The following is a 26,126-nucleotide window of genomic DNA, read 5'->3' on the forward strand; positions in this document are numbered from 1 at the left end:
TGAACTGACGGGCATGAAGATAGGTCTAACAGAATCAGGTCCTGCAGGAGGACCTCAAGTATTTTTGAATCTACCAGCCCTTCCATGTGAAAGATGGGTGATCACCTGGTAGGGCAGGCATGCATATAACAGGTTTGTTTCTCAGATGCGTTTTCTCTAAAATGATTTCATTCTGAACACATAGTACTTGGCTTTATGAAAGCTGGCTAATCACTGGATAGCTTTGTCATTGCCCTTGAGAGACTGGAACTACAAGTGATGAGCTGAAGTCAGATCTGTGGAGGTAATTAATGAATTGTAAGGATCTGCAGCCCAGGAGCAGATTGCATGATTCTGCCCTGAGAACAGTGGCAGCTAGAGGCTTGAACCCAAGGCGGGCTGCCCTCAAGTAGGCTATGTAGACATCACTTGTGCAGGGATTCAGGAACTGACACTACTAACCAGGGCTCTATTTTAAGCTGTATAATTGTCCAAATTCACAAGTTTCTGTCAAAAGGAAAGATCTGTCAAATCAAAATTTTAAATCAAGATACATCAGAAGTTTGATTTTGCATTAGGAACATCAGCCCATGGTTGTAAGGATCCGTCAGTTTATGATCATCTATTCCATCTTGCTTTGGATTTTACTCACTTGTGGACTGTGTTTTTTCCACAATGCAGGAATTAGTCTTTGTACTGTTTGGTATTCAACTGGGATTTCATATACATACAGATCCACACCATCTCCCAAGCCAAGCTTCTCCAGCTCCTAAGAACAGGAAAAAAAAGTAAATATCAAAATATCAGACATTTATGCTGGAAAGTCTATTGCTGGGCCAGCCTTCAAGTGTGCTTTATGCTATCCTGCAGGAAAGAGCTCAGTCTGGCTTCCTTGCCTCTGGACAGATGGGAGGAGAACCACCATGGAGGTTTCCAGTGCCCAAGTTAAAGTGAGACAAAAGAAATAACCTTTCTATTCCTCCTCTGTTGGCCATTGGTAGAAGTGACACAGCATTCCATTAGCAAGCTCTGCACCTGCCCTAAGGAGAGGCTCTCTCCATAGCAGTTAGCTGGGCAGGGGGAAAGCAATCATAACTGGGCTGAAGGGACAGTGAGAAATTATCTTTCCATCAACAATAAAAGGTCCTATCTGTGGATTTCTAATATCATACAGATTCTGACCTATGCAGAAAGTTAAATTCCTTAGTTAAACCCAGACAGGTTGCAGACAGTGCCTCACATCAAAAAGTAACTTCATGTCTGTGCCATTTTTCTTAGCTATATTATTTTCAGGAATATGTAATGATATCTTGCTTCTTTCAAGTGGTTTGCATTATACACAGAAAGCACCACAGATCATGCTATTCACAGAATAAGTCTTTCTAGTCACCCTAGATAGGAAGAACGAATATGCAAGTTTTCATCCTTGCCTGCATGTGAGAAGGTCAGCAACTCCTCTCTAGTGAAAAGTAGCACCAGTCAGATTGCTTTTTTGTTAATCTTTATAGGGAATTACAAAACTCCTCATACGGAAAACTGAAGCAGCATCAGCACAGATCACTCCATATATTTATGGGTTTTACTTTCACTTTGGCAGGATTAAAAATACAGCCTTAAACTTTAACATGGAAAAGGAGTTTATTTGATGTCTTCACCTATACTGTACCATCCAGCATATTTGTACTTAGTTTTACAACAGCGACTTTTAATTTCTGATTCAAATATTGCACTGTCACTCCTCTAAAAATATTGGCTAAGAGTCCTCTGACTGTTTTAAATATTTGGACACTAACTGAATTTCAGTTGAACAAACATCCAGCATCGACTTTGTTCCTACACGAGAGTGAAAATGGCAGTTCTGTGGCATGCTTAGTACTAGCGAACATGATGCTCCGTTAAAGCAGAGAACGTTCAGGTAGCGAGATGAAAGCTAGCTAGGAGATACATCCTGCTGCACTGGGAAGCAGTACCAGAGCCATCACAGCAAGACACAGAAAACTTAGAGCGCTGTGGCTAAATGCGACAGGAACAAGTTTCCCAGATGATTAAACAGTACAAGTGGGAATCTGGTCACTTTAATCCTACTACACAGACAGCATAAATCCCCATGCAATAACAGAGAAATATAACCTTTAGGAGCATTTAAAAATAAAAACTTGGAGCATAAAGACACATGGAAGTGCTTGAGCCACACTGTGACATTCAAACACTTGAAGGAAACAATTGTTTACTTTAGGATTTCAGGTATCTTTCCCCCATTCCACTAAGGAGAGCTGTAAAACACATCCCACAGGTGCCTAACCAATCAGTACACATACTGCAAGTCTTTATGTGCATTACATTTTCACCATCCCCCTCCCGTAAGCATGAAGGGCTACATATAGTCCCCCCCATTCAACCAGTGGGTATGACAACAATTAGTGTTACTCCAAGGCAAACAGACATGGTGGATGCCCAACCTCTTGGTATATCTGACTCCTCTATGTGTCTCCAGACCCAGGCCATGGGACCACTTTAAGTAATGCTTTGCTTGTACTTCTACATCATCCTTCACTCAAGGATCCCAGGCTTTACCAACAGCTAATTCAGTCTCAAACACACCTATGACACATGGAAGGACAGTAAGGTCCCCATTTTAGAGACTGGGAAATTCATGCAGCAATATGCAACCTTGAGCAATTCAATCAGCATGCTAGTGGCAGAGCCAGGAGTAGAATCCAATTCACTAGACACCTAGCAGAATTTTAAAGACAAAGCCATCCTCCTCCTCTGATCATCATCGGGATAACAAGTGGCTTGAAAATATGTTGTCATGCTTGTCCAAACATGGTCTGGGACAATAGAGAACCCATAAAAACCAATATCCTGATTGCACTAACACTTTAATAACCCCTTTGCTTTAACAGGTATTGTTTCAGAGGGCCCTGCTGTTTCAATATATTTTGGTTTGATAAATTAATAAAATATTAGGATAAATGAGTGTTAAGTCCATTTATTTTATCATTTAGTGCATTGTAAATGTATCCCTTTTGACATGTTTATAAAAGAATAAACATCACTATTTGCACAGCTTTTGGCTCGTTGCACTGAATTTTATACAGGTTTGCTAAGACAGCTACATAGTATTGTTTGTGTTGTGGGACATACATATTTTAAATTGGAATCTGAGTGGATGGTAGAGCTTGGAGTTCCCCAAGAGCTACAGTGAATATCCCTTTACTCATAAGTTAACATGTTCAAAAGCATTCTAACCCATGGTGGTGATTTAACAGTTTTTGAAATGCAAAGGTAGAATGTGACTTCACTGACTACCCTTGAGGTGTTCACTTCTCGTCATATCAAAGTTGTGTGTTTGGGGTTGTGTATGGGAGGAGTATTGGAGTTTAGCACAAAGCAACCACTTTTATTTGCTGATCTGGGCACTACAAAAATGAATTGTTTTTTCCACATGCAAAGTGAGCAAGTCAAAAAAAGGAGACAATGTACTGAAATGCATTTTAAAAAAAGGAGCTCCATCGGCTGGCTATGGGGTTAGTTTTAGGAGAGAGCAGAAGGGTGGTTTCTATACTTCTGTAGGATTTGTAGATTTACTATAAATCAATGAAATTATATTTCCACAAACCCATATAGAATCAACATTGCCGCCAAATTGGACAGCTGGCTAGAGTCCCATCTTCTGACTTTAGAGTATCTGGATTATAATTTTAGTCAAGATTAATAGCCCAGAATACAAACATGTATGCAATCAAATTTTTTTACAGAATTTATACCCTCTGTGCAGCAAAACAGACTGCTTACTTTATTTTAGAATATTTATTTCAACTTGCAGATGAGAGGAAGGGTCTCAAATATTAAAAAAAGTAAGACATTAGCTGCAACTGAATTCTTAAAAATTCAGTTGAATTTAATCTATTTATTCAAATGCAGGACTAGACTTTCTGCTGTAGTCAAAACTTTGTCCTATGACAACCTTAATCAGACAAACAGAAGCCAGACAGCAGACTAACGAAATTCAGACCCCAGAGACACACTAACCTTCCCAATTGCCCAGAGGTAGGGAGAAGAGGAAAAAAAAGTTGAGTACCACATTACTTGGTTTTAAGTACAAAGACACTAAACCTGTGGGAGCAACTCAACGAGGCCCTACAAGAGCAGCTTAGTACATGGAGGCTTTTATAGTGCAGTATTACTCTCTCCCAAACTACTATTTATGGCTACTTTTTGCAACATCCTAGTAATAACTGATTCTTTAAAGTTGCACCACTTCATTGAATTCTTTATTTATGCATTATTAAGATACCAGTATTAAAACTTGTATGCAAGTGCACAGGGTAACTGCATCCTCCACATGCTTAGGGAACTACTAAAGGAAGAAAGGGACTGACTTTGGTTATTTTAAACATTAAGGTTTAGAAATACAGCCTTAATCATTTACCTCTGGGTATTATGAAAGTTGGAAACCCAGACAGCCAGGACAGCTACAGGGTGAAGTGTAACAACTGCTCATAAGCAACACTCACAATCATTCTTTATTTGTACTCCCAGCGTGTCTGTATCCATCTGTCGTCTCTTGTCTTATAGTTGGATTGTAAACTCCTGTGGGTTCTGTGTGTGTACAGCGCCTAGCACAACAGGATCCTGGTCCATGACTAGGGCTCCAAGGTGCTATGGTAATACAAATAAAGAATACAGTTTTATCACATACAGACATTCACGGAGTTGAAGATCACTGGCTTCGTGCCAAACAATACTCCAAAGGGCTGTGAGGATCTACTGCATATCTTGCATGTCATTGCTTGCTTCTTCCTGTGTATACAATTGGTTAAGTGAGGGATCCATGCTGACTGAAGACATACATTAGGAGCTCTGTCGATACTAAAACCATCTCAATACAATGAGCAGAGAATCGGGGCTCTAGTCTGGTCTTAGTTACTTCCAAAGTGATACACAGAAGTAGCTCTGTGCAAAATGTCCAGAACATTAGAAATCTGGGCCAGGGATAGAAATGGATAATTTAGTGTTCCTCAGAGTAGGCCTGTCAGGTACACAAGAGATGATTGTGCATATCTAGGAGAAGGCAACTAGCCCCAGCTAGCAAGTTACTTGTTTTCTAACCATTAGCTGAAAACCTCGGAGAAGCTGACTGTGCAAGTTCAAGTTGCCCCCGAGCTTCTCTTTACCTTGTGATTTGCACTTACTCTGCAGGTCACCACTGGCCTTGCTGAGCCCAGCAGCATTACAGAGTCTTAGTATTACCTGGCTGAACAGATCTTGAGCAGCCTCTCCAGTTTATGAGGGACAAACAGGTTTTTCTTTGACACTAGGCCAGCAGGTCATCTCTCTACTTGTTTCTTCTTTCAAACGTGTATGTAGCCAGTGCGGGTAAAGGGGTCCCAGTTTGCCTTAGTGTCTTTTCTCCAGTACCTCAATGGCGCATAGGATATTGAACCTGTCTCTTCTCAAGGGAGTGTTCCCTCAAAGAGCAGGTGTTTACTACACTTTTCAATTGCCTTAATAAAACCAAACAGAACTCCAGAGCTCAATGATCTGTTCTCTTGATCTTGGCAGCTGTGAAGTTCCTTTGGAAGCTCTTGTCCCATTTCCAGAGTGGTCAGTGGCACCCAAAGCAAGGGGCCAGGAAGGCAGAAGTTGCAGCACCAGCATGGAGTCCGTACATTATTCTGAAGCTGTTCTACCGGTGTCAATTCCATTGAGCATTACCACTTGCACTATTCTTTTTTTTTTTTCGCTTCACATAATGAGGGGGTTTGGAAGGAATCCTCATATCTTAAATCTATATTGGTTTCCAGCTCACCCAAAATTTCAGTAAAGGGTGGAGTATGCAGGTAGTGCAAGGTGTCACTGTGTACCCCAGAAGTTGCATTTATTTGGTAGCATAATGTGCAGCCTATATTATTGTAGTTTAAGACACTACGTTGAAGTTAGGAGAGGTTTTTCAAGGGGATTCATAAGGATAGACAATAAAAGCGTGCTCGGGCCAGTTTCTTTTAAACTTTTGTGGGAAACTCTGCAAGTACCAGCTAGACCCTTGGCCAGAGGCCTCTTTGAGGTTAATTAGGGAAGGGGGAGGATGAATCCTTCAATCAAAGAAAGAACAGAGAATAGTATTGTTTAAATACAGCTTGTACTGAAAATTCTCTCCAAATCCAGCATAAGGTCTTGCCTGTTTTCCAGCTCTCCTAGTTGATTACTTTTATCTAGTCCTTTATAGTGGAAACTGTTCATAGCTCAGCTATGGTACGCAGTATCTCCATTCATCTAGTTTACTCTATGGTTGATTGCCAAACACACTAGTTTGGCCTCTCTTCTCTCTTGCTCTTCTGCTGTCACCTCTGTTTGGATGCATTCCAGTCTTACCATCAAGATTTCAGTCAGGTGCTTGCTCATATGGTACGTCGGACTTTAACAGTTTAGCCCAGAATGGAACTGGCTCATCAGAAGTGAAACCATCAATTCCAGAGCCCTCAAACCCCAAACATCCTGAGAACTGTAGGGAGGGACACGCACAAGATTTGAAGCCTCTGAAAAAAGGAAGAGATTTACGTAAGCAAGCTCAAAAGCTGAGCTCCAAACCTATACTATATGTTTAATTTAGGAGCCTTACCACAGATTACACTGGGGAGCATTTTCAGAAGCTGCTAAGAGTCTTCAGAATCTGACTGACTTTCAGTAGGACATAGGCAGCATCTTCATTTGGAAAAAAGTCAGTGCGCATAACTCAAGTTAGCTACCTCCCGGAACAATCCTAGTGCAGACAAGATACTTCGCAGTTTGTGTGAGTTCCCATGTGAGTTGAAGGGTAACTACAAACTGCCTTGTCAGTACTGGGACTTTATCTAGTTAACTAGAGTTAAGACTACACATCTTTCTCCTAATGGCAAAGGCTTAGGCACTTTTGAAAATGTTACCCATTGCTCTTTAAACAAAAGGAGTACAGAAAAGTCATCAGCATCCCAGAACTTTACCCTTAGGTCCTTCTTCCCCCTCCACCCCCACAAGGATGAGGTGACCAGTGTATTTTTCTTTTGGAACACACAATTACAAGTAGTGAGATACTTTGTATCACATCTGTTTTTATTACTGATCCTGTATTTTGCTTGGAAAGATCACTGACTTTTAGGTCTTTAGCTTTTCACAAGTTGATACACAGTTAAAACATCTATTCCTGTGCTTTTCTGCAGATGTGTATCAGTTAAAGAGTACAATTCTACTCTTGCCAAGATTGTACACTGCTAACTCCAATTAGTGCTCGAGTAGGAGTTACATGTGCGTGTCAAGAAAATGACTTTTGTTAGGATATAGATATTCAGGCCTGTCGGTAAAGGCCTGTACTTTAAGAATTTAGGTGTATTCTTATCACTTGGCTAGATAGAGGAATAAAAGAAAGAATCAAAATCACTGTCTGCCAGTGTAAGGTCCTTCTCTTACTGTGACAGTCTGAGGTCCTGTTCTTAGATTAAGGCCTTTGGCTAAGCAACACAGGCAGCCATAAGCTGGGAAGCAACCGGTCACGTCCTCACATTCCAAACTAGTCACATTGAAATCAGGTGCTATTGGGCTGTTAGGAATACAATCCTGTCCTGATAGTGCCTATCACCTCCAGAGAAAGGGAAGTGCCTAGAAGATGTAAAAGGAAACTTAGTTTGATAGCATCCTGTCTGGTAAGAACTCACTTATCAATACTGGGATGTGTAATCCTCACTTCTGTATTGTTTCGTCATTATAGTTCCCACTTTGCTATTGTTTGTCTGTATAATCTGTCTGGTTCTGTGATTGTTCCTGTCTGCTGTATAATTAATTTTGCTGGGTGTAAACTAATTAAGGTGGTGGGATATAATTGGTTACATAATCATGTTACAATATGTTAGGATTGGTTAGTTAAATTTCAGGAAAATGATTGGTAAGGTATAGCTAAGCCAAACTTAAGTTTTACTATATAGTCTGCAGTCAATCAGGAAGTGAGGGGGTGAGTGTGTAGGTGGGGTAGATGGGAACAGGGGTAAGGAAATTGGAATAATGTTTTGCTAAGGGCAGGAATAGGAACAGGGACACAGGTGTAAGGCTCTGTGATGTCAGAGCTGAGAAGGAGAATACTAAGGAAGGAAACTGGAATCATGCTTGCTGGAAGTTCACCCCAATAAACATTGAATTGTTTGCACCTTTGGACTTTGGGTATTGTTGCTCTCTGTTCATGCAAGAAGGACCAGGGAAGTAAGTAGGTGAAGGAATAAGCCCCTTAACAACTTTCAACTCACAGTCCAAGAGCTATTATTTTAATCGTTTTCAGGAGTCCATGCTGCTGTTCTTACAACACCAACCTGCTCTCAGGTTACACATTTAAGGATTACTATAAAAGAACGTCTTTAGCAGTTTCACTCTCCAAATCCTTTTTCTCTTTTGAAGTTTTAGTTCCTGATACTGCAATCAGAGCAACGAGAGCAGACCCTTGTGGAGGTTCCAGGCATTATTCTGTGGGGTACTTTTTTTTTTAAAAAAAAAACATCTCTTTTGCTCCCCAATTATAGTTGCAAACTTTTCAATTTTATGAAGTGTGCACTTTTAAAAATAACTGTTTAAGCACTCATACTTCTGTTACATTTTGGGCTACGTCTAAAACATGCTTTGAAGACGACTGCTGGCCCAGACTTTCACAAGTGAATATCGATTTTGTATGCCTGACTTGAAATTCCTTAAATGGGCAAGAGGGTGAGTGGTCAGAGTATTCTGGAAATGAGGCTCATTTAGATGGTGCCTCTTGTGGGCAGCTAAAAATTGTTAATTGCTTTTAAAATCATGGCCTTTGCAGAATCCCCCTAGCTTCCTGCTATTTAAAAAAAAATTTAAGCTCATCCACAGACTGAATAGTGTCTATTCAAGGAATTATTTTCAGACAAAGAGGGTTAGAGCATTAGGGTTAAACATATGTTTCAATGGAATCTCTAACACTCCAACCAATATTACTTTCAAAAAGTTCTATACCTCGTAAAAAACCCAAACATTAATATCTCTGGAAACAAACCATTAATTTACACAATCCACTCAAAAAGCTTTGCTCCTAAAATTTGCAAAAATATACACAAAGGTCAAGATAAATTACTGAGATTATGAAATCCTATTTTCAACAATGCTTGGTAATTCACCCTTAATCTTTGAAAATATTTTTGCAAGTTGTAGAGGGCAAAGCTGTGTTTGAGAAACCTGTGTAAACTGGGCCAGGTAAAGTGAATGAAGGATTATGTGTCAGCAAGAAGCAGGCTGGATACCTTAATTGTTTATTTCTACACTTTTTAAAAAAAAAAAACCCAACGTTAAAACCTCTGGATTCTTTTAAATGAAGACAGCAATATTGTTTGGGTCTTAGCCAAACTCTTTAAGAAGGGTTTTTGAGTGAGCATCTTTGCATATAGGGCCCCCAGCAGCAAAGTACTACTCTGACAGCTCTTATGAAGCTCCAAGCTCTACTTGGACTTTTCAGGCCAAGCCATTTTGGAGATGTGAGCCATAAAACCTTAGGAAAATTTTCAAAGCTCCTTAACTTTACAACTCCTTTTCTGATAGTTACCAAGCACGCAAGAAAAATTCTAATGAGGGATGAGATGAAGCATGTAAAATTTCAGGAAGATTGGTTTCTTTGCGAAAACCTGGGTGGAGAAGCATTTGAAACATCTGGCCAGTAATAGGAAGCTAACGTAAACATTAACTGTGAAGTTTAGAGAGAGACTGCTTTACAATACAGCAGTATTTCCTCTATATTGTAACCTGACTGTCAACATTTCATGTCATCCTCTAGTTAACAGTGCTGTTACGTCCTTTATTGGAGTTCTAGACACATGGAGAAAATTTACGCATGTATGGATGGACAGAGGGACACAGCTGTTGCCCACCCCCCCCACCCCCTTCCCCAAAACAAGATTACTAATAGACCCAGAAAAGATAAGAGTCAGACCTGCTGGTCCATGAAAGTCTACGCAAGAACAGTGATAAATCACTTGCTGTAGCTTTGAGGGCAAGTCTGATATTAAAGGTTTGCTGTATTGATTAGCATCTGAAGCATGCAGACATTCACTACTAGAGACAGATGCTAAGTAATGTTTCATCATATCTTCTTTACCCTAGTCTGCTTTCAAAATTGTAGGTATTTTACTTGGTGCATCAATGAAATAAGTAACTACACAATATTAAAGTAATACTGAAATAAGTCCGTCTTTTATCTAACACCTAACAATTCTCTATCACTACTCCTAAGAGTATGGAAAGATACTAAATGCTGAGTCTCTACAGTTATGAGATGTGCCGTACTGCACCTCGCTCAACCCTACATGTTAGACTGAATGCTCCAGGCTGTAACTTGCAGCTGGAAGCATTTAAAGGCCAACTTCTCTGCTCTCTATCCACATTTATATTAAATGTAGTTTTACAAATTCACAACTAACATTTTACCAAATAGCGCACACGCACTTCTATTCAATAATAAAAATGTCCTTTGGCCCCCAGACAACTTATTATCTACAGCCTTGTATACCTGACAAATATAGAAAAAAAAACATGTTTGACCCATTCCCTGACCCCTCAACAATGGACCTCTTTGTGAGCCTTTAATATCCTTATCAGGTCTGTCTAGACACGCTGACAGCAATTGTCCCTAGTAATGTCAAAATGCACTCTGACCCTTCTTCTCATCCTCCAGCTCAGTCAAAAACACTTCAATGGGATGGACCCAGGAGCCAATTAGCTTCACAGTCCATAGGGCACACCTGTGTCTAGGCTGATCTGCACATCTTTGTACAGAAAACAGGGTATTTTATACCAGGGGGAAAGCCATTATGTTTAAGTAAATAGGAAAGCGATGTCAATGACAGTTTTTTTAAAGCTCCCCTTAATGAAACCTTGTCTTCACCTCTCACCCAAAGTGAGAAAATAAAAACATCCAAAAATAAAAATTTCAAACAATTTAGTACATACAGAGTGTTCTATATACATGGACAGAAGGTTTTTAATGAAGTCTCAAGACATTAAACAAAAATAAGCATTTTGAAAAAAATATATATATCAGAGCCTAAGTTACTACTCTTAAAAGGCATATTTTATATATGCATTATGTGTATGTATATATATATACACACACACACATATGGTCTAGTGTCTAATTTCTGTCCTATAATCTTATTTATAGGATCAGCCTCTCCCCGTGCATACAAAAGCACAAAACAATTAAAGTCTTAGCACTATTAAAATGCTGCAGTGACTAGTTTCAAGATATCGATATTTTACCAAATGTTAGCAATAATTTAGCTTTCAAGACCAAGTGACCATATTAGAAAGTCACTGCAGTCTGAGGAAAAAAAATCATATTTGTCTTCAACATACAAAACCAAAAAAGGATTGGAAAGAAGAAAAACAGAATTTTATCCGCAGGATAATATAAGATCTAATAAACCAGAACTAGCTTAGCCCTAAAGCTAGGAAGGATTTACAAAGATTGTTTAATTGATTTTTCTTCTATTAAAATGCAGATCACACTGTCTGGGATTCAGAAACTCAGACACATGTCTTTGTGTCCACTCAGCTCCATGAAGTCCCCTGTCTGAAACTCGCACAATGCCCAACTTGCACGTGTTCAAAGACATGCTGTTCCTTTTTTGTCTGGGCCCCTCAGGACTGGAGTAGAGTTGGGAAATGCAAATCCCCTACACATTGGTTGAAAGTTTAATTTTTAGGATTTTAGTCACAATCTACCACAAGTAATTAAAAAATCCTGTCAAAGAACAGGCTTACAGTACAGCCAGCACATGTACAGCTATAACCCAGCAACATATGTGTAAAACTCAAAGGATAGTTTTACATATCCAGAACAAATTTAACCTACATTAAAAAGAGCTTCTCTAATAAAATGTACATGATTACTCTACCAACGATGGAACGGATCACAATCACCAGTGCCTTAAACTGAGGGAGTGGAGGTGATTGTCTCTTCCCTTAAGCCAGATTATGTATTTACTTTTACTACAAGCCACAGAACAGTGGCCACCAATTCTGTTTTTTCTTGTCCCAGATCCCCATTATTTAGCCTCTGCCCCCCATTAGAGCTACCTTTATTAGGGATAACTGTCCTTATGCCAACCATAAACAAACAAGGACCAGTCAGCCCTACTATAGAACATCAGATTATAGTAACTGCAGTTTTCTATACACAGCCTGTCTTTTCTACAACCTGAAGTTGAGTGAACCCTCAGACGTTCTTGTCAACTGCTGGAAATGGCCCACCTTGATCATCACTACAAAAGGTTCTTCCCCGTCCCCTCCACCCCTTGCTGGTAATAGCCCACCTTAAGTGATCACTCTGGTTACAGTGTGTATGGTAACACCCATTGTTTCATGTTCTCTATGTATATAAATCTCCGCACTGTATTCTCCACTGAACGCATCCGATGAAGTGAGCTGTAGCTCACGAAAGCTTATGCTCAAATAAACTGGTTAGTCTCTAAGGTGCCACAAGTCCTCCTTTTCCTCCCTCAGGAGTACATCCAGCCCCAACAGTTCAAGGAATCAAAGGTTTGATCTCCTTATAACAGTGCAGTGCACTAGACATCTGGCCAGCCCTCCATTAGTTGGCTATAATTGATTATAGTTTGTGATTTAATTTAAAAGCATTCTGAAAAATACATTAGTCCCAGAACATTGAGGCGGATGGGAACTTGGTGAGAAAAAACACGTCTAATTCCTTGGGCAAAAGTACTGAAATGTATCCTTAACTTTCACTTGACTCGTCAACTGTCTTCAATAACAAAGAATTTGGATAATGCAGTAGTACTGTCACAAATTAATGCTGTTACAGGATACTGCAAAACATGCAGAATATTTTAATTCACTGTTGGCGAGAGTTTGATTTCTTGATGACATCTAGTGTGAATAAATCAGCATTGTAAGCTTACACAGTGAGATAATGTAAGAACAGATGCTTATGAAGATATGCAGACCATGAATGGCATAAGTTTCCTACGTAATGACTTGATCTGAGAACAGTTTGTGCCTCATCAATAAATAGCAGTGCTTTAAAAACCATTCTCATTCTGTACCTGTATCCACAGGGATGTTACATGTTATCCTCATTTCACAATGGGGAAAACACTGAGCTTAGGTGACTTACCCAAGGACATTATTCATGGCAGAACTGGGATCAGAACTCATGCATTTCTTAAACCAAAACCTGTGCTCCCTCCTTTGCACACTGCAACCACTAAGGAAGATTTCAGGTTATTTCTGAGGAATTATAAAATCTAGCTCTCTTCCCTCTGTGGGGGGAGGATAACAGGAAAACTTCTACAATGTTCAGAGTTATCCTGTGAATTCTTTGTTTTGATTAACTATATTAACTCAGCCTTACAAAATTTGACTTGTCCAGAACACATTTTTTGATGAGTGAACAAAATATATAATTTGATTGATCATTGGAGTGTCTGGGCCTCAACTGGTAAATTTCAGGAACAATTTCTGCAAGGCTCTACAATAGATTCACAAATTCTAACTTTTTTTAAAAACGGGACACATCAGCACAGCTCTTTCTTGGAACATGCCAACTGTGTTTTAATGTGTGTTGTTACCTGGACTGCAATCCAGCTGGCGTTAACAGCATGTTCTCCAAATGGGCCAAACCCTGAAACAGAAATAAAGATTTAGTGATGAAATCATTATTGCAGGCTTGACTGGACACAGAGGTGCAAACTGATTTGCGCTTTTCTGTTTTAAATGTGCGCAAGGGAAACTACTTATGGATACCACAATGATTTCTTTGAATACCAAATTCTTGCTCATTTACATTCAAGTACTCAAATCCTTTCCACCTTCCAAAAGTATCTGACTTATATTATATAACATCCTTTTATGTCTTTTGAATGAAAATAGACAAAATATTGAAGATGATTTCAATTCAATAGGTTGTCTAAATAAAAAACTCCCTCCCAATTCTGACATAGTCTGGGGAAAAAACAAAAAACCCCAAACAAAGTTACAAATTTTCTGTTCTTCCTTCCCAGTTGAAATCATCCCCTCCCACAACTGTCAGAGTCCACAACAAATTCCTCTACAAATATACAAGCAAATTAACATACCTACTAATTTGCATCTCCTCTCTACTAAGCAAGTCTTAATTAAGATTTCCATCATTACGGTTATATTTTAACAGGAAGTTAAACAGAATACTGCTGATGATCCCTACACAAATAAGCACCAAAGGTTATGATAGTTCTATACAAAACGCTTGCACGGAGCCTAAATTTTCTAATGAATAACTTATGGTTAACTAGTAACCCACAATACAGTAGTTTTTACTGAGCAAGCATTTCCTCACTATTGTACCACCACAAAAGTAAGGCAATTCAGCGATGTGCAAAGTTATGCCACTATAGTTTAAATTAACTTTCAGAATTGATTTGTGAGCCTAGAGTGCTTGTGAAAACACACAAGAAGTCTTGTTCAGCTAAAGGAAATGCCTTAGGGGTATAAAGAATGCTGTCATTATTATGATAATATTCAGTTTGCTGTGAATAACCTGACATTTCAGGTTATACTGTATACAGCTATACTAGTGATTAGCTCTCTGTGCGGTCAAACAGGAATTCTACTTAAAAATCCCACAAAAAACCAAAAACACCTATGTATAATCTAACCAGTGTCACACTCAAAATTCAGTTCCTAAAAAAAAAAAAAAAATCTTGTTAAGCTTTCCACAAGAATGACCTGCAGGGGTCCTATCTGTGCAGGCCTAACCTCCATAAGATAATGGTCATCAGAGGCGGTAGCATACTGGCAAATAGTGAAAAGCAGCAAAATGCTGAGAAATCATTTCATTAGTCAACTCAGTGACAGTAAAAGAAACTACAATCCAAAAATGACCAGAAACATTTCGTAATCCAGACTGTTGCATTTCTGGAGTTCTGTAACAAGTCTAGCTACAAACCAAATTCCCTGTTCAGTGGCAATTCTAAAGGTGCTCAGTGTGGCTTAATGCTCTGATTCTGCATCAGTTGCCCACACATGCCACACTGGCCTTTTGCTCTTCTGACCCAATAGAAAAGGTGTACGGGGGATTCGTTCTCTTGCCCTATGTCCTTTATGGAAGAAACTCAACTGAGCAAAGCCAGCTGCAGAGATCTTTATAGGATTCTCTCTTTAAACAGTTCTAAAAAACAAAACACACACGCGCACACACCCCTACTGAGTGCGTATCGCCAACAGAAGGAGGTGGAAGCAATATCATTTCCCAGACTTTTAAAAAGAGAGCTTAAAAAGGGAACATGACAGCTGTAGACGGATTATCCCAGTGGCAAACATGGGTCTAAGGCAAGTTAACTTCTGTCAGAATTGGACTCCATAAACGTGCAGTACCAAAGCAGAAAGTGCTGCGAGACGTGGAAACTTTACCAACACAACTTTTCTTTTTAGGCCTTTGATCAAGGAATTGAGAAGTGGTGGAGGCGGACACTTCGCTGCATACACTGACTGGGTTGACAAAGCCACCTTCCTAGGTCTCAGTACCGTAGAAACCCTGGCCTCCAATTCAAATCACTCTGCTGCAGCAACAAAACCCCTTACCACTCCTCTGCCTTCCCAATAAGACAAACAACCTCAACTTCAGCTACACAGGGAGCACTGAATAGTTTAATTGAGTTCCCCATTTGTCACAGAGCTGCCTTCCCCACAAATCAAACTGCTCTCCCCTTTGTATCCTTAGGAAAAGATTCTGACAAGCGCTAGCCTGCTATGTAAGGGCCTTTCATTCCTTCGCTTGCTTCCCCACTTCACTCTCCCAGGCGCAGTTATTTTGGTAACACTTTTGGCTTCGTTTCCCCAGGGGATGGGGCATGCCCGGGTATAAACGCCTCTGCACGCCCGCCAGCTTTCCAGTGCTCCCCACGTTGCTTTGGGTGAATTTACTTTTAATTCACAAGATTGTTCTCCCCATGCCCCAAACCTGCAGCAAGACCCTGAGCAGGGAGCCCAGGCTGGAAAAGTGAGGCTCCCCTCCCCCCCCAAAGCCGCCCCCCCTCCTCAGCCCCACCGGCTCCCCTCCCCCCGCAAAGCCGCCCCCACCGGCTCCCCTCCCCCCGCAAAGCCGCCCCCCCTCCTCAGCCCCACCGGCTCCCCTCCCCCCGCAAAGCCGCCCCCCCTCCTCAGCCCCACCGGCTCCCCTCCCCCCGCAAAGCCGCCCCCCCTCCTCAGCCCCACCGGCTCCCCTCCCCCCGCAAAGCCGCCCCCCCTCCTCAGCCCCACCGGCTCCCCTCCCCCCGCAAAGCCGCCCCCCCTCCTCAGCCCCACCGGCTCCCCTCCCCCCGCAAAGCCGCCCCCCCTCCTCAGCCCCACCGGCTCCCCTCCCCCCGCAAAGCCGCCCCACCGGCTCCCCTCCCCCCCCAAAGCCGCCCCCCTCCTCAGCCCCACCGGCTCCCCTCCCCCCCCAAAGCCGCCCCCCCTCCTCAGCCCCACCGGCTCCCCTCCCCCCCCAAAGCCGCCCCCCCTCCTCAGCCCCACCGGCTCCCCTCCCCCCCCAAAGCCGCCCCCCCTCCTCAGCCCCACCGGCTCCCCTCCCCCCCCAAAGCCGCCCCCCTCCTCAGCCCCACCGGCTCCCCTCCCCCCCCAAAGCCGCCCCCCTCCTCAGCCCCACCGGCTCCCCTCCCCCCCCAAAGCCGCCCCCCTCCTCAGCCCCACCGGCTCCCCTCCCCCCCCAAAGCCGCCCCCCTCCTCAGCCCCACCGGCTCCCCTCCCCCCCCAAAGCCGCCCCCAGGCTCCCCGCGGGAGGCGGGCTGGAGGGGCACTCCGCCTACCCCCGCTTACCCGTCACCACCACCGGCCGCCGCAGAGGCTCCATCTCGGCTCCGCCGCTGCCCCCGGCCGCCCGGAGAGTGACTGGGAGCCGCGCCCCCGCGCCCCGCCCCCCACGTGACCCCACCCGCCGCTCGCGGCCGCCCAGGGGCATAGAGCGGAGGCCGCCCAGGGGCAGAGCGGCCCTAGCGGGGCACTTCCGTCAGCTCTGGTATTCCAAACCGGAAGCTGCTCTTTATCCCCCCGGCCGCCGACCGACTGTGGGTCACGTGTGCTGCGCCCCCCCCCGCCTGAGGGGGCCCCCCCCGTTCTCTCCGGCCCCCAGGGCGGAAACATCCTGCACAGCCTGGTTCCCCACCAGCCCCAGGGCCTCGCAGGCCGAGGTCGCCCCTCCCGATGTCAGCGCTGGCCCGGGCCCTTCCGAGGGCCTTGAACCTTCGAGCGTCGCGGGAGGCCCTCGCCCACAGGCCTCGTGAATGGGCTGGGCCTCTCTCGCTTTTCCTGGTCGCCGCCCCGGTGACTTCCCCGCATGGTCCCCGCGCCCCTCCAGTCCCCCTAGTTTAACTCCTCACCGCGAGCAGTTAGGTAACTGAGAATCCAACAAGGAAGGCACTAAAAATGCTGCTTTGACCTGCTGTTTGATTTCCAGACACGCGTTTGAAAACAAAGCCAGTTACTGAAAGCCAAGGGTAAAGGCTTGCTATAAAGGATACAACAGAACCGGAACCAGCAGAAAGGTCTGTGTACATCCCCCAAACTGATACATGGAATGGAGTTGAGTGGTGGTTGGGGTGACCACTGGCAAGGTTGGATATTCTCACCGACTTGACCCATTTTTGCTTTTTTCTGAGCTTCTTCCTGTTGCCGGCACCCAGCGCCGAGAGGCTGAACAACAGCTTGAGTTGGTTCGCTACCCGGTGTGCTGTACCCAATAATCACAACGGGGTGGAGAAGCAGAAAAGTTTATTTGAAGCTTCAAAAAGGTACAGGGAGATTTTAATCTCAAATCCTGTACACAGAGCAGGAAGTTACACAGGCTTTTATACATCCTTTTTCCCAGCATACTGATCCAATAGCAAGCTGCCCTAAGTATCCATATAGCCAGCCAATCCAGTTCCCAGCTAGTTCCCTTGTTCTCTGTATCATTTCTTAAACCATACATAAAGTTGCTTTATTCAGCATTGTTCTTCCATATCTCCCCTGTGTGGCCTTGCTTAGTTTCAGGCAGTCTGACTCTGCAACATATTGTTGCAGATTCTCAGCATAACTGCTGTGTGTGCCTCCAGGCGGGGGGCCAAGGACACTTGGGCCTAGTACGCAGAGCTGCTGTGTGTGCCTCCAGGCGGGGGGGCCAAGGACACATGGGCCTAGTACGCAGAGCTGCTGCGAGTGCCTCCAGGCGGGAGAGGGGCCAAGGACACCTGGGCCTAGTGCGAGGGGGCTTCATCGACACTCGTGGTCTTCCATCCCCTCGAGTTACCTAGTGGCCATGCCCCAGTGTCCCCAACAACTCTCCCCTTTGAGAACACTCAACAACCTTGGCTCTGAGTTTTCTCACTTGGGCTACTTATTTCTTTAGCAACATGGTGCGCAAGCAAAACAAAGGAGTTTTGCTCCCGATATGCACAGTTTGGAAATACCAATACAGAGAATAACAATGTTACCCAATTAATTATCACCAGAGTCTTCCCAACCCAGGGTCTCCAGTACCTGGGTGGGCCCATTTTAGCATTAAGGTGCCCACTATTTGTGTCTTTTAAACAGTAGCTTTAGCCCGAGATCATCACTAGATGAGGAGTCAGCAGGTTGGACGGTCCACTGTTCTGCTGACGAGGGGGCAGGTATTGCCTTCAGACGAGAGTGATGGATCCAGTTCTTCTGTCCCTCGATCTTTGCCGCTGTATGGGAGATCAGCAGGAAGGTATAGGGTCCTTTCCACTTTTGCTGGAGAGGCTCGTCTTTCCAGGTACGAACAAGCACAGAGTCACCGGGCTGTAAGGAGTGGACGGGAGTGTCTAAGGGGAGAGGCTGGGAATCCTTGGTATACCTGTGAAGAGACAAGAGAACAGCAGACAGGGAACACATATACTGTGACAAAAAACCATTACCCAACTCCCATTACCCTGACAGAACCGGGGTGCCATTCATAGGCCATGCCCTTCCAAACATAATTTCAAAGGGACTGAGCCCTAATCTACCCTTTGGGAGAATGTGGATACGGAGTAGGACGAGAGGCAAAGCATCAGGCCATCGCAGTGAGGCTTCTTGGCACACTTTTGAGAGATGTCGTTTAAGGGTCTGATTGGTACGCTCCACTACCCCACTGGCTTGCGGTCTCCAGGGCGTATGGAGTTTCCAGGGGATCTGTAAGGCATGTGAAATGCTTTGAATGATTTTTGACATGAAGTGTGTCCCGTTGTCAGATTCCATCCACAGGGGGAGTCCAAAGCGAGGAATGATCTCCTTAACAAACTTGAGGGTCACTGTTCTGGCAGTGCAGTTACGGCAGGGGAAGGCTTCTGGCCATCCGCTGAACCGATCCACTATAACAAGGAGATATTTGAACCCTTGGGTCCGGGGAAACTCAGTAAAGTCTATTCGCCACACTTGTCCAGGGCCCGGAGTGGGTTCTAGGGCAGCTGGTGGCACAGGATGTCCCGGTCGGGGGTTATTCTTTTGGCAGACTAAGCAGTCCGCTTGTACCTGGGCAGCCAGGGGTCAGAGTCCGGAAGTGATAAAGTATTTTCCCATTAGTTGGATAAGTGCTTCCCTGCCAGCATGAGTGGTTTGATGTAGTTTCTGCAGCACTGGCCGGATTAGGCCCTTTGGTAAGAGGACCTTCCCTTCTGGGGAATGGAGCCATCCCTTCTTTTCCCAGAGACCGAGTTTGTCAGTTAGCTGTCTCTCCTCCCCAGAGTACTGAGGGGTTGGAAGTTCCCCTACTGATGGGATAAGGGCATGCATATGGGCATTCTCAGTCTGAGGGGATGGCAGGGTGGCAGCATGCTTAGCCTCTCTATCTGCCCGGGTGTTACCTCTGGCCACATCTTGATCCTCCCTTTGATGGGCTTTACAGTGTACCACCGCCACTTCCGAGGGGAGTTGTACGGCTTCTAGGAGCCGGAGGATTTGGGGCCCGTACTTGACTGGGGAGCCTTGGGCTGTCAGCATTCCCCTTTGCTTCCATAGGCCAGCATGAGCATGCAGCACACCAAAAGCATACTTTGAATCAGTAAAAATATTGACCCGCTTTCCTTTTGACAGTTCAAGTGCACGGGTCAGGGCTATTAGTTCGGCAAGCTGGGCAGAGATCCCAGCAGGCAAACCTTCAGCTTCCACAGTGTCATGGAGGATCACAACAGCATAACCCGCCCTCCTTTGCCCATTTATTACAGTACTGCTACCATCAGTGTACCACTCATAATCTGCATTTGGGAGGGGTACATCCTTTAAATCCGGACGGCTGGAGTACTGGACATCTATGATCTCTGAACAGTCATGTTTCTGTTCCTCTGTTTCTGGCAAGAGAGTGGCTGGGTTAAGGGAGGGGCAAGGCTGTAAGGTGACTTCAGAGTTCCCTAACAGCTTAGTCTGGTACCGAGCAATCTGAGCCTGGGTGAGCCAAAGCCCTCCCTTTGCATCCAATAAGGCTCGGACCATATGGGGAGTATAGATTTGCATAACCCCTCCCAATGTTAGCTTCGGGTTCCGCAAGCACAAGGGCAGTAGCTGCGACAGCCCGTAAACATGCCGGCCAACCCTTTGCAACCTGATCCAGTTGCTTAGAAAAATAAGCCACAGGACGTCTCCATGCTCCTAACAGCTGTGTAAGCACTCCTAGGGCCACCCCCCTTCGTTCATGTACATACAACTGAAACGGCTTAAAGAGATCCTGCAGGCCCAGAGCCGGGGATTCCATCAATTTTCTTTTCAGAATTTTAAATGCCCTGTCAGCCTCTGGGGTCCAATAGAAGGGGTCATGATCTGCTCCTTTTACACAGTCGTACAGGGGTTTAGCCCACAGTCCAAACTCTGGGATCCATATCCTGCAAAAGCCTGCCATACCCAGAAATGCCCTCAGCCGCTTACGAGTGCTTGGGGTAGGAACTTGACAGATAGCTTCCTTTCTTTCGCTTGAAAGCTGACGCTCCCCTTGCCGTATGTGAAACCCGAGGTACCGTACCTCTGGGAGGGCGATTAGAGCATTACTCCGTGCTACCCGATATCCCCGGAGTCCAATAAAATTCAGGAGGCTCACGGTGGCTTTAAGGCAGGGGGTTTGGCCCACAGTGGCAATTAACAAATCATCTACATACTGCAGAAGGAGGGCCTCCTCATTATCCCACTCCTCTAGGTCCCTGGCCAGAGTCTGGCCAAAGAGGGTGGGGGAGTTTTTAAATCCCTGGGCCAACACTGTCCAGCAAAGTTGCTTTTTAACCCTTTTTCGGTCCTCCCACTCGAAGGAGAAGATCTCCTGTGACGGGGTGGCAACTGGGATGATAAAGAAAGCATCTTTCAGATCAAGAACTGAAAAATGGGTATACTGTCCCCCTATAGAAGCCAATAAGGTATATGGGTTAGGGACAAGAGGGTGCAGAGTCTTAACCCGTTCATTGACTGCCCTTAGGTCCTGTACCAGCCGATACGTGCCATCAGGCTTCTGTACGGGTAGAATGGGAGTGTTCCAGACTGACTGACATTCCTGGAGAATACCATACATTAGGAATCGATCTATAGTTTCCTGTAAACCTTCTCTGGCTTCCCTCTTGATTGGATACTGTTTTACTTGCACTGGGCCTTTCCCTGGTATGAGCTGAATAGTACTGGGGGTCTGGTGGGTGGCCTTTCCTGGAATCCCTGATGCCCACATGAGGGGGTACATCTGGTCTTCCAATGGGCTCCATTCTGGGGCTTGCATGGCTGAGGGCTCAACTGCAAGGGTCATGATCCATGCATTCTCAGGGGGTAAGGTAAGGGTTATTTCATCCTCAGTAAAATGCAGGGTGGCACTGAGGCGACAAAGCAGATCCCGTCCCAGCAGAGGCATTGGACACTCAGGGAGGTATACCAGCTTGTGGGATCTAGTCCTGTTTCCCAAAGCGCATTCCGCTGGGGCATACACTGGGCACTTGGTATCCCTGCCTGTGGCTCCCACCACAGTAAGGGAATCTGCTACTGGCAACTGAAGAGGTTGATTTATGGCAGTTCGGGCCGCTCCAGAGTCCACTAAAAAATTTATTTCTGAGCTTCCCACCCACATCTTTACTCGGGGTTCCGAGGGTAGGATGATCCGTCTCCCCTGACACCCCTATTCCTGTTCTTCTATCGCCATCATAGAGGTACCCCCCCCTTTCCTTCTTGTTTGGGCACTCATTCTTCCAGTGTCCCTCTTGCCAACACAGGGCACACTGATTGCGCCCCAGTCGTCTCTCCCGCGGGCCTGGACGTCTGCGTCCACGGCCCCTTCCTCCTCGTTCACTTCCCTTCGTGCCTGCCTGCACCGCTGCTACCATCAATCTCACTTGCTTCTTCTCCTTCTCCACTTCTCTTAAACTATACACTCGATTTGCTGCTTCTAAAATCTGTGCCATGGTCATACCCATCAAATCCTCCTTTTTCTGTAGCTTTCTCTTAATGTCAGGGGCTGCCCTGCTTGTAAATATTCCTTTAATAATTGCCTCAGTTTGTGGATCATTAGGATCTGCATTGATATACTGTCGGATCGTGTCTTGAATGCACTGTAAAAAGGCTCCAGGGCTTTCCTTTGGATCCTGCATTACTTCATATGGCTTTGCCCAATTATTATGTCGGACAGCCAAGTGATGGAGTCCATGCAAAAGCAACTCCTTATAGGAGGTAAGGCGGGTCATATCCCCATGATCATTTGGATCCCACCTGGGGTCTGCTCGGGGGACTTGTGCATCCGGGTCAGGGACATTAATACGATCCCGGTCGTACCGTCTCTGCGCCTCCTCCCTTGCCTTGGACACAACCTGTTGTCTTTCAACCTCAGACAATAGGGTTCGCAGGAGGACGTTACAATCATCCCAATCTGGCTTGTGACTACTGAGGCACCCCTCAAAGACTGATATAAACCTGCTTGGGTTGGTGGAAAACTCTCCTGCCTGTGCTTTGAAAGTAGCCAAATCCACAGGATTAAAGGGCACATGAGTATAAACCTGCATAGTCGTGGCCGGACGCCTGTCCAATCCAGACCGGGCGACTTTAGTTTCGGTGATTAAGGGGTATAGGCCAACCATTGGGGACTTACAAGGTGTGGGTGTAGGGGCCGAAGGGGACACCGGCTCTGCCATTACAGTGGGGGTGGGGGTCTGGGGACTAACATTAGCTGCTACCAAACCAGTCGGAGTCAGATTACAGTGCTGTAAAATATCTGGTTGAGTACATAAAGTCAGAAACAAATGTGCATACATATGTTCATTCCATTTCCTTGTTCTCTGACAGAACAGGAGTAACTGAAGGATCGTGTTGTAATTAATTGACCCTCCTGGTGGCCACCACTCCTGGTCCTCTAGTTGATATTGAGGCCAGTCAACTGTACAGAATTGTTTTAATTGGCTCTTAGTCATTGGATCCGTACCAAATACCTTCCAGTTTGCTAGAATGCACTCTAGGGGCGTACACCGTGCCCTAACCACTGAGCTCTGTCCCTGTCCCTTATCTACAGGGTAACTCTGGGCGTCCCCAGGTTCCAACAGAGCATACAATCCGGATTTCAAAAGGTTCCTACCTTATCCAAGGGACTAGTTCTTCACTGTCGTCCACAACTGCAAGGGACCAGTTCTTCGTCGTCGTCCACCACAACTGCTTCTCCACTATATGAGTGCGTTGCACCGTTGTGCCCTCCGGGGTCGATCAAATCGCGTCTCCTCCGAGGCCCCCGATGAACTCACCGGTGCGCGCTGGGCGTCGGTTCTCGCCGCAATCCTCGACCTCCAGGAGGGGTCCGGGCAAGGCTAAATTGCAGCCTCCGCCCACCCAGGGATGCCAAAAGCTGTTGCCGGCACCCAGTGCTGAGAGGCTGAACAACAGCTTGAGTTGGTTCGCTACCCAATGTGCTACACTCAGTAATCACAAGGGGGTGGAGAAGCAGAAAAGTTTATTTGAAGCTTCAAAAAGGTACAGGGAGATTTGAATCTCAAATCCTGTACACAGAGCAGGAAGTTACACAGGCTTTTATACATCCTTTTTCCCAGCATACTGATCCAATAGCAAGCTGCCCTAAGTATCCATATAGCCAGCCAATCCAATTCCCAGCTAGTTCCCTTGTTCTCTGTATCATTTCTTAAACCATACATAAAGCTGCTTTATTCAGCATTGTTCTTCCATATCTCCCCTGTGTGGCCTTGCTTAGTTTCAGGCAGTCTGACTCCACAGCATATTGTTGCAGATTCTCAGCATAACTGCTGTGTGTGCCTCCAGGCGGGGGGGCCAAGGACACTTGGGCCTAGTACGCAGAGCTGCTGCGAGTGCCTCCAGGCGGGAGAGGGGCCAAGGACACCTGGGCCTAGTGCGAGGGGGCTTCATCGACACTCGTGGTCTTCCATCCCCTCGAGTTACCTAGTGGCCATGCCCCAGTGTCCCCAACATTCCTCTTCCCCACACTTGTACTAGAATCTGGGAATTAAAGTATCAACAGGGTCTGCTATTGTTACTGCTGTGCTATATGATGTGACAACACCTAGTCATTGATTGCATTTGCAGGTAAATTCTTGAATATCCATCTGTGTACTGAAGTTCAGTTTTTTGTCACTGTAAGGAAATTACCATGGTCATGACTTTTAGGAAGAAATACAAAATGTCTCTGTACAAGCAATCCAGGGAATTATACATCCTGAATTAGCTGGTTGGCTACAGGGGTACATGATCAATCTTATTAGGAGCTGGGAATAAGCCATCATAAGCAATGTAAAATGCACCCACATATCACACTGATAGACCTGGATGTGCCTTTCTCAACCTACTCTAAGCCACATTCCAAGGTCCACACTGTAAAGCCAAGTCATCCCCTCAGTTGTTACCTTTTATTAGCAAAGAATTTAATAAAGTTCACCTCAAACATTTTCCTAGACTTGCCTAGGGGATCTTACATCAGGACTGCTTTGCTCACATGCTAAACCATCTCTTTGAAAGGAAGAAAGTGTTCCTTTTACTTCCCTTATGTGCTGGTGGGAAGTGAACCACCTGCCTCAGTAGAGCCCACCTAACCCTTTAGCTGCAGGATCAACACCTGCAAACCAGGTGGGGTGTTTTGGGTGAACCATCGTGTTGAGTTCTGGGAAGTGGGCGGGCAGAAGCCCTCCAGGGGCTAACACTGTTCCAATAAATAAAGGGGCTAAATAGTTCACTTGGGAGATATGCTAATAAAGCAGCTGTGCCAATTCCGTGTGTGCAGCCCTCAAAGAATTAACGGGATGCACTGGGTCCAATTTTCACCTCTCCCTTTTTTCAGTCATGTAAGTTAATGGTTTTGGGGTAGCATTACTCATTCAATAACCTAATCCAATGGCTTACAACGAACGAGAAAGGGACAGTAGGGGGCACAGTTCCCCCCTTCTGGGTTTCCAGGTTGTGAGCTGCTGCTGAATGCAGTCGTATTGTATGGCTGGCGTTCAGGGGGACGGGAGGAGAGGACACAGGAAGGCTGGATGGGCACTGGGCAATTCAGGCCTCAGTCCTGCAGGAAGCTCGGCGAGGGTGGACTCCTGCAGCTGCCCAGAGCCCAGCTGCTAAGCGTAGTGCGCTGTAAACACCGGCACCGACAGGACGGGAAGAGGAGATGGGGAAACGAGGGACGTTCCCCGTGGCGGCCCCCCACCGCAGAGGAGCCGTGGTTGACCCTTTGCACTGCGGCGTTGATTGGCAAAGGAGGGCTTGTGGCACCTAGGGACGAACCGATTTCCCGGAGCAGAAGCTTTGCTGAGCTCCAGCTCGCTGCACCGGACAATGGGGGGGGGCCTTAGATACCCACAGAGCGTGTCTCTGAGCAGGGCTGGAAAACGAGGGGCTCGGCCGGCCGGGGCAGGCGGCGGGGAGCGGGACGGAGCCCGGCGGGGGCGCGGCAGGAGCGGGGCGCTCTCCAGACCGGGGGTCCCCACGCGGGGGGTCGCGCGGTTATTGCCGGGGGGGCCGGGAGCGCTCGGACCCCCCCGCCGGCGGCCTGGAGCAGGGCGTGAAGCGGGAGCGCCCGGCGCAGGCGCAGGCGCAGGCGCCGGAGGGGCGGGGCTCTGGCTGGCGCGCCGCGCGGCATGGTGGGGAATGGGGGCGCGGGGCATTGTGGGGAACGGGGG

The 26,126-nt window shown here is 45.8% G+C and overlaps 1 protein-coding gene and 1 long non-coding RNA gene across 6 annotated transcripts in view; both read right to left on the bottom strand.

Moving 5' to 3' along the window:
* PGPEP1 (pyroglutamyl-peptidase I) overlaps positions 1 to 16,902 on the bottom strand; it is a 28,161-nt gene extending 11,259 nt beyond the window's left edge. The window contains exons 1-5 of one of the 5 annotated variants that reach the window (XM_073323685.2): positions 16,828 to 16,865; positions 13,602 to 13,654; positions 6,358 to 6,521; positions 4,500 to 4,644; positions 632 to 748 (exon numbers count right to left, since the gene is read on the bottom strand). In XM_073323685.2, coding sequence (XP_073179786.1) covers positions 632 to 748; positions 4,500 to 4,505 — 123 coding nt within the window. In that variant the 5' untranslated portion in view covers positions 4,506 to 4,644; positions 6,358 to 6,521; positions 13,602 to 13,654; positions 16,828 to 16,865. Of the gene's footprint in view, positions 1 to 631; positions 749 to 4,414; positions 4,645 to 5,235; positions 6,522 to 13,601; positions 13,655 to 16,827 lie in introns of all 5 variants that reach the window. The other 4 variants (XM_073323684.2, XM_073323683.2, XM_073323686.2 and 1 more) reach the window with 4 other exon arrangements.
* An 859-nt stretch (positions 16,903 to 17,761) lies between these two features.
* On the bottom strand, positions 17,762 to 26,054 carry LOC140903040 (uncharacterized). The gene is made up of 2 exons (XR_012156149.2): positions 23,567 to 26,054; positions 17,762 to 18,862 (listed from the first exon to the last, which is right to left on the bottom strand). It is a non-coding gene; the product is annotated as an uncharacterized LOC140903040 (long non-coding RNA).
* Between the last annotated feature and the right edge of the window lie 72 nt (positions 26,055 to 26,126).

The sequence above is a fragment of the Lepidochelys kempii genome, chromosome 25, assembly GCF_965140285.1.
Source record: "Lepidochelys kempii isolate rLepKem1 chromosome 25, rLepKem1.hap1, whole genome shotgun sequence".
NCBI classification, from domain to species: domain Eukaryota; kingdom Metazoa; phylum Chordata; order Testudines; family Cheloniidae; genus Lepidochelys; species Lepidochelys kempii.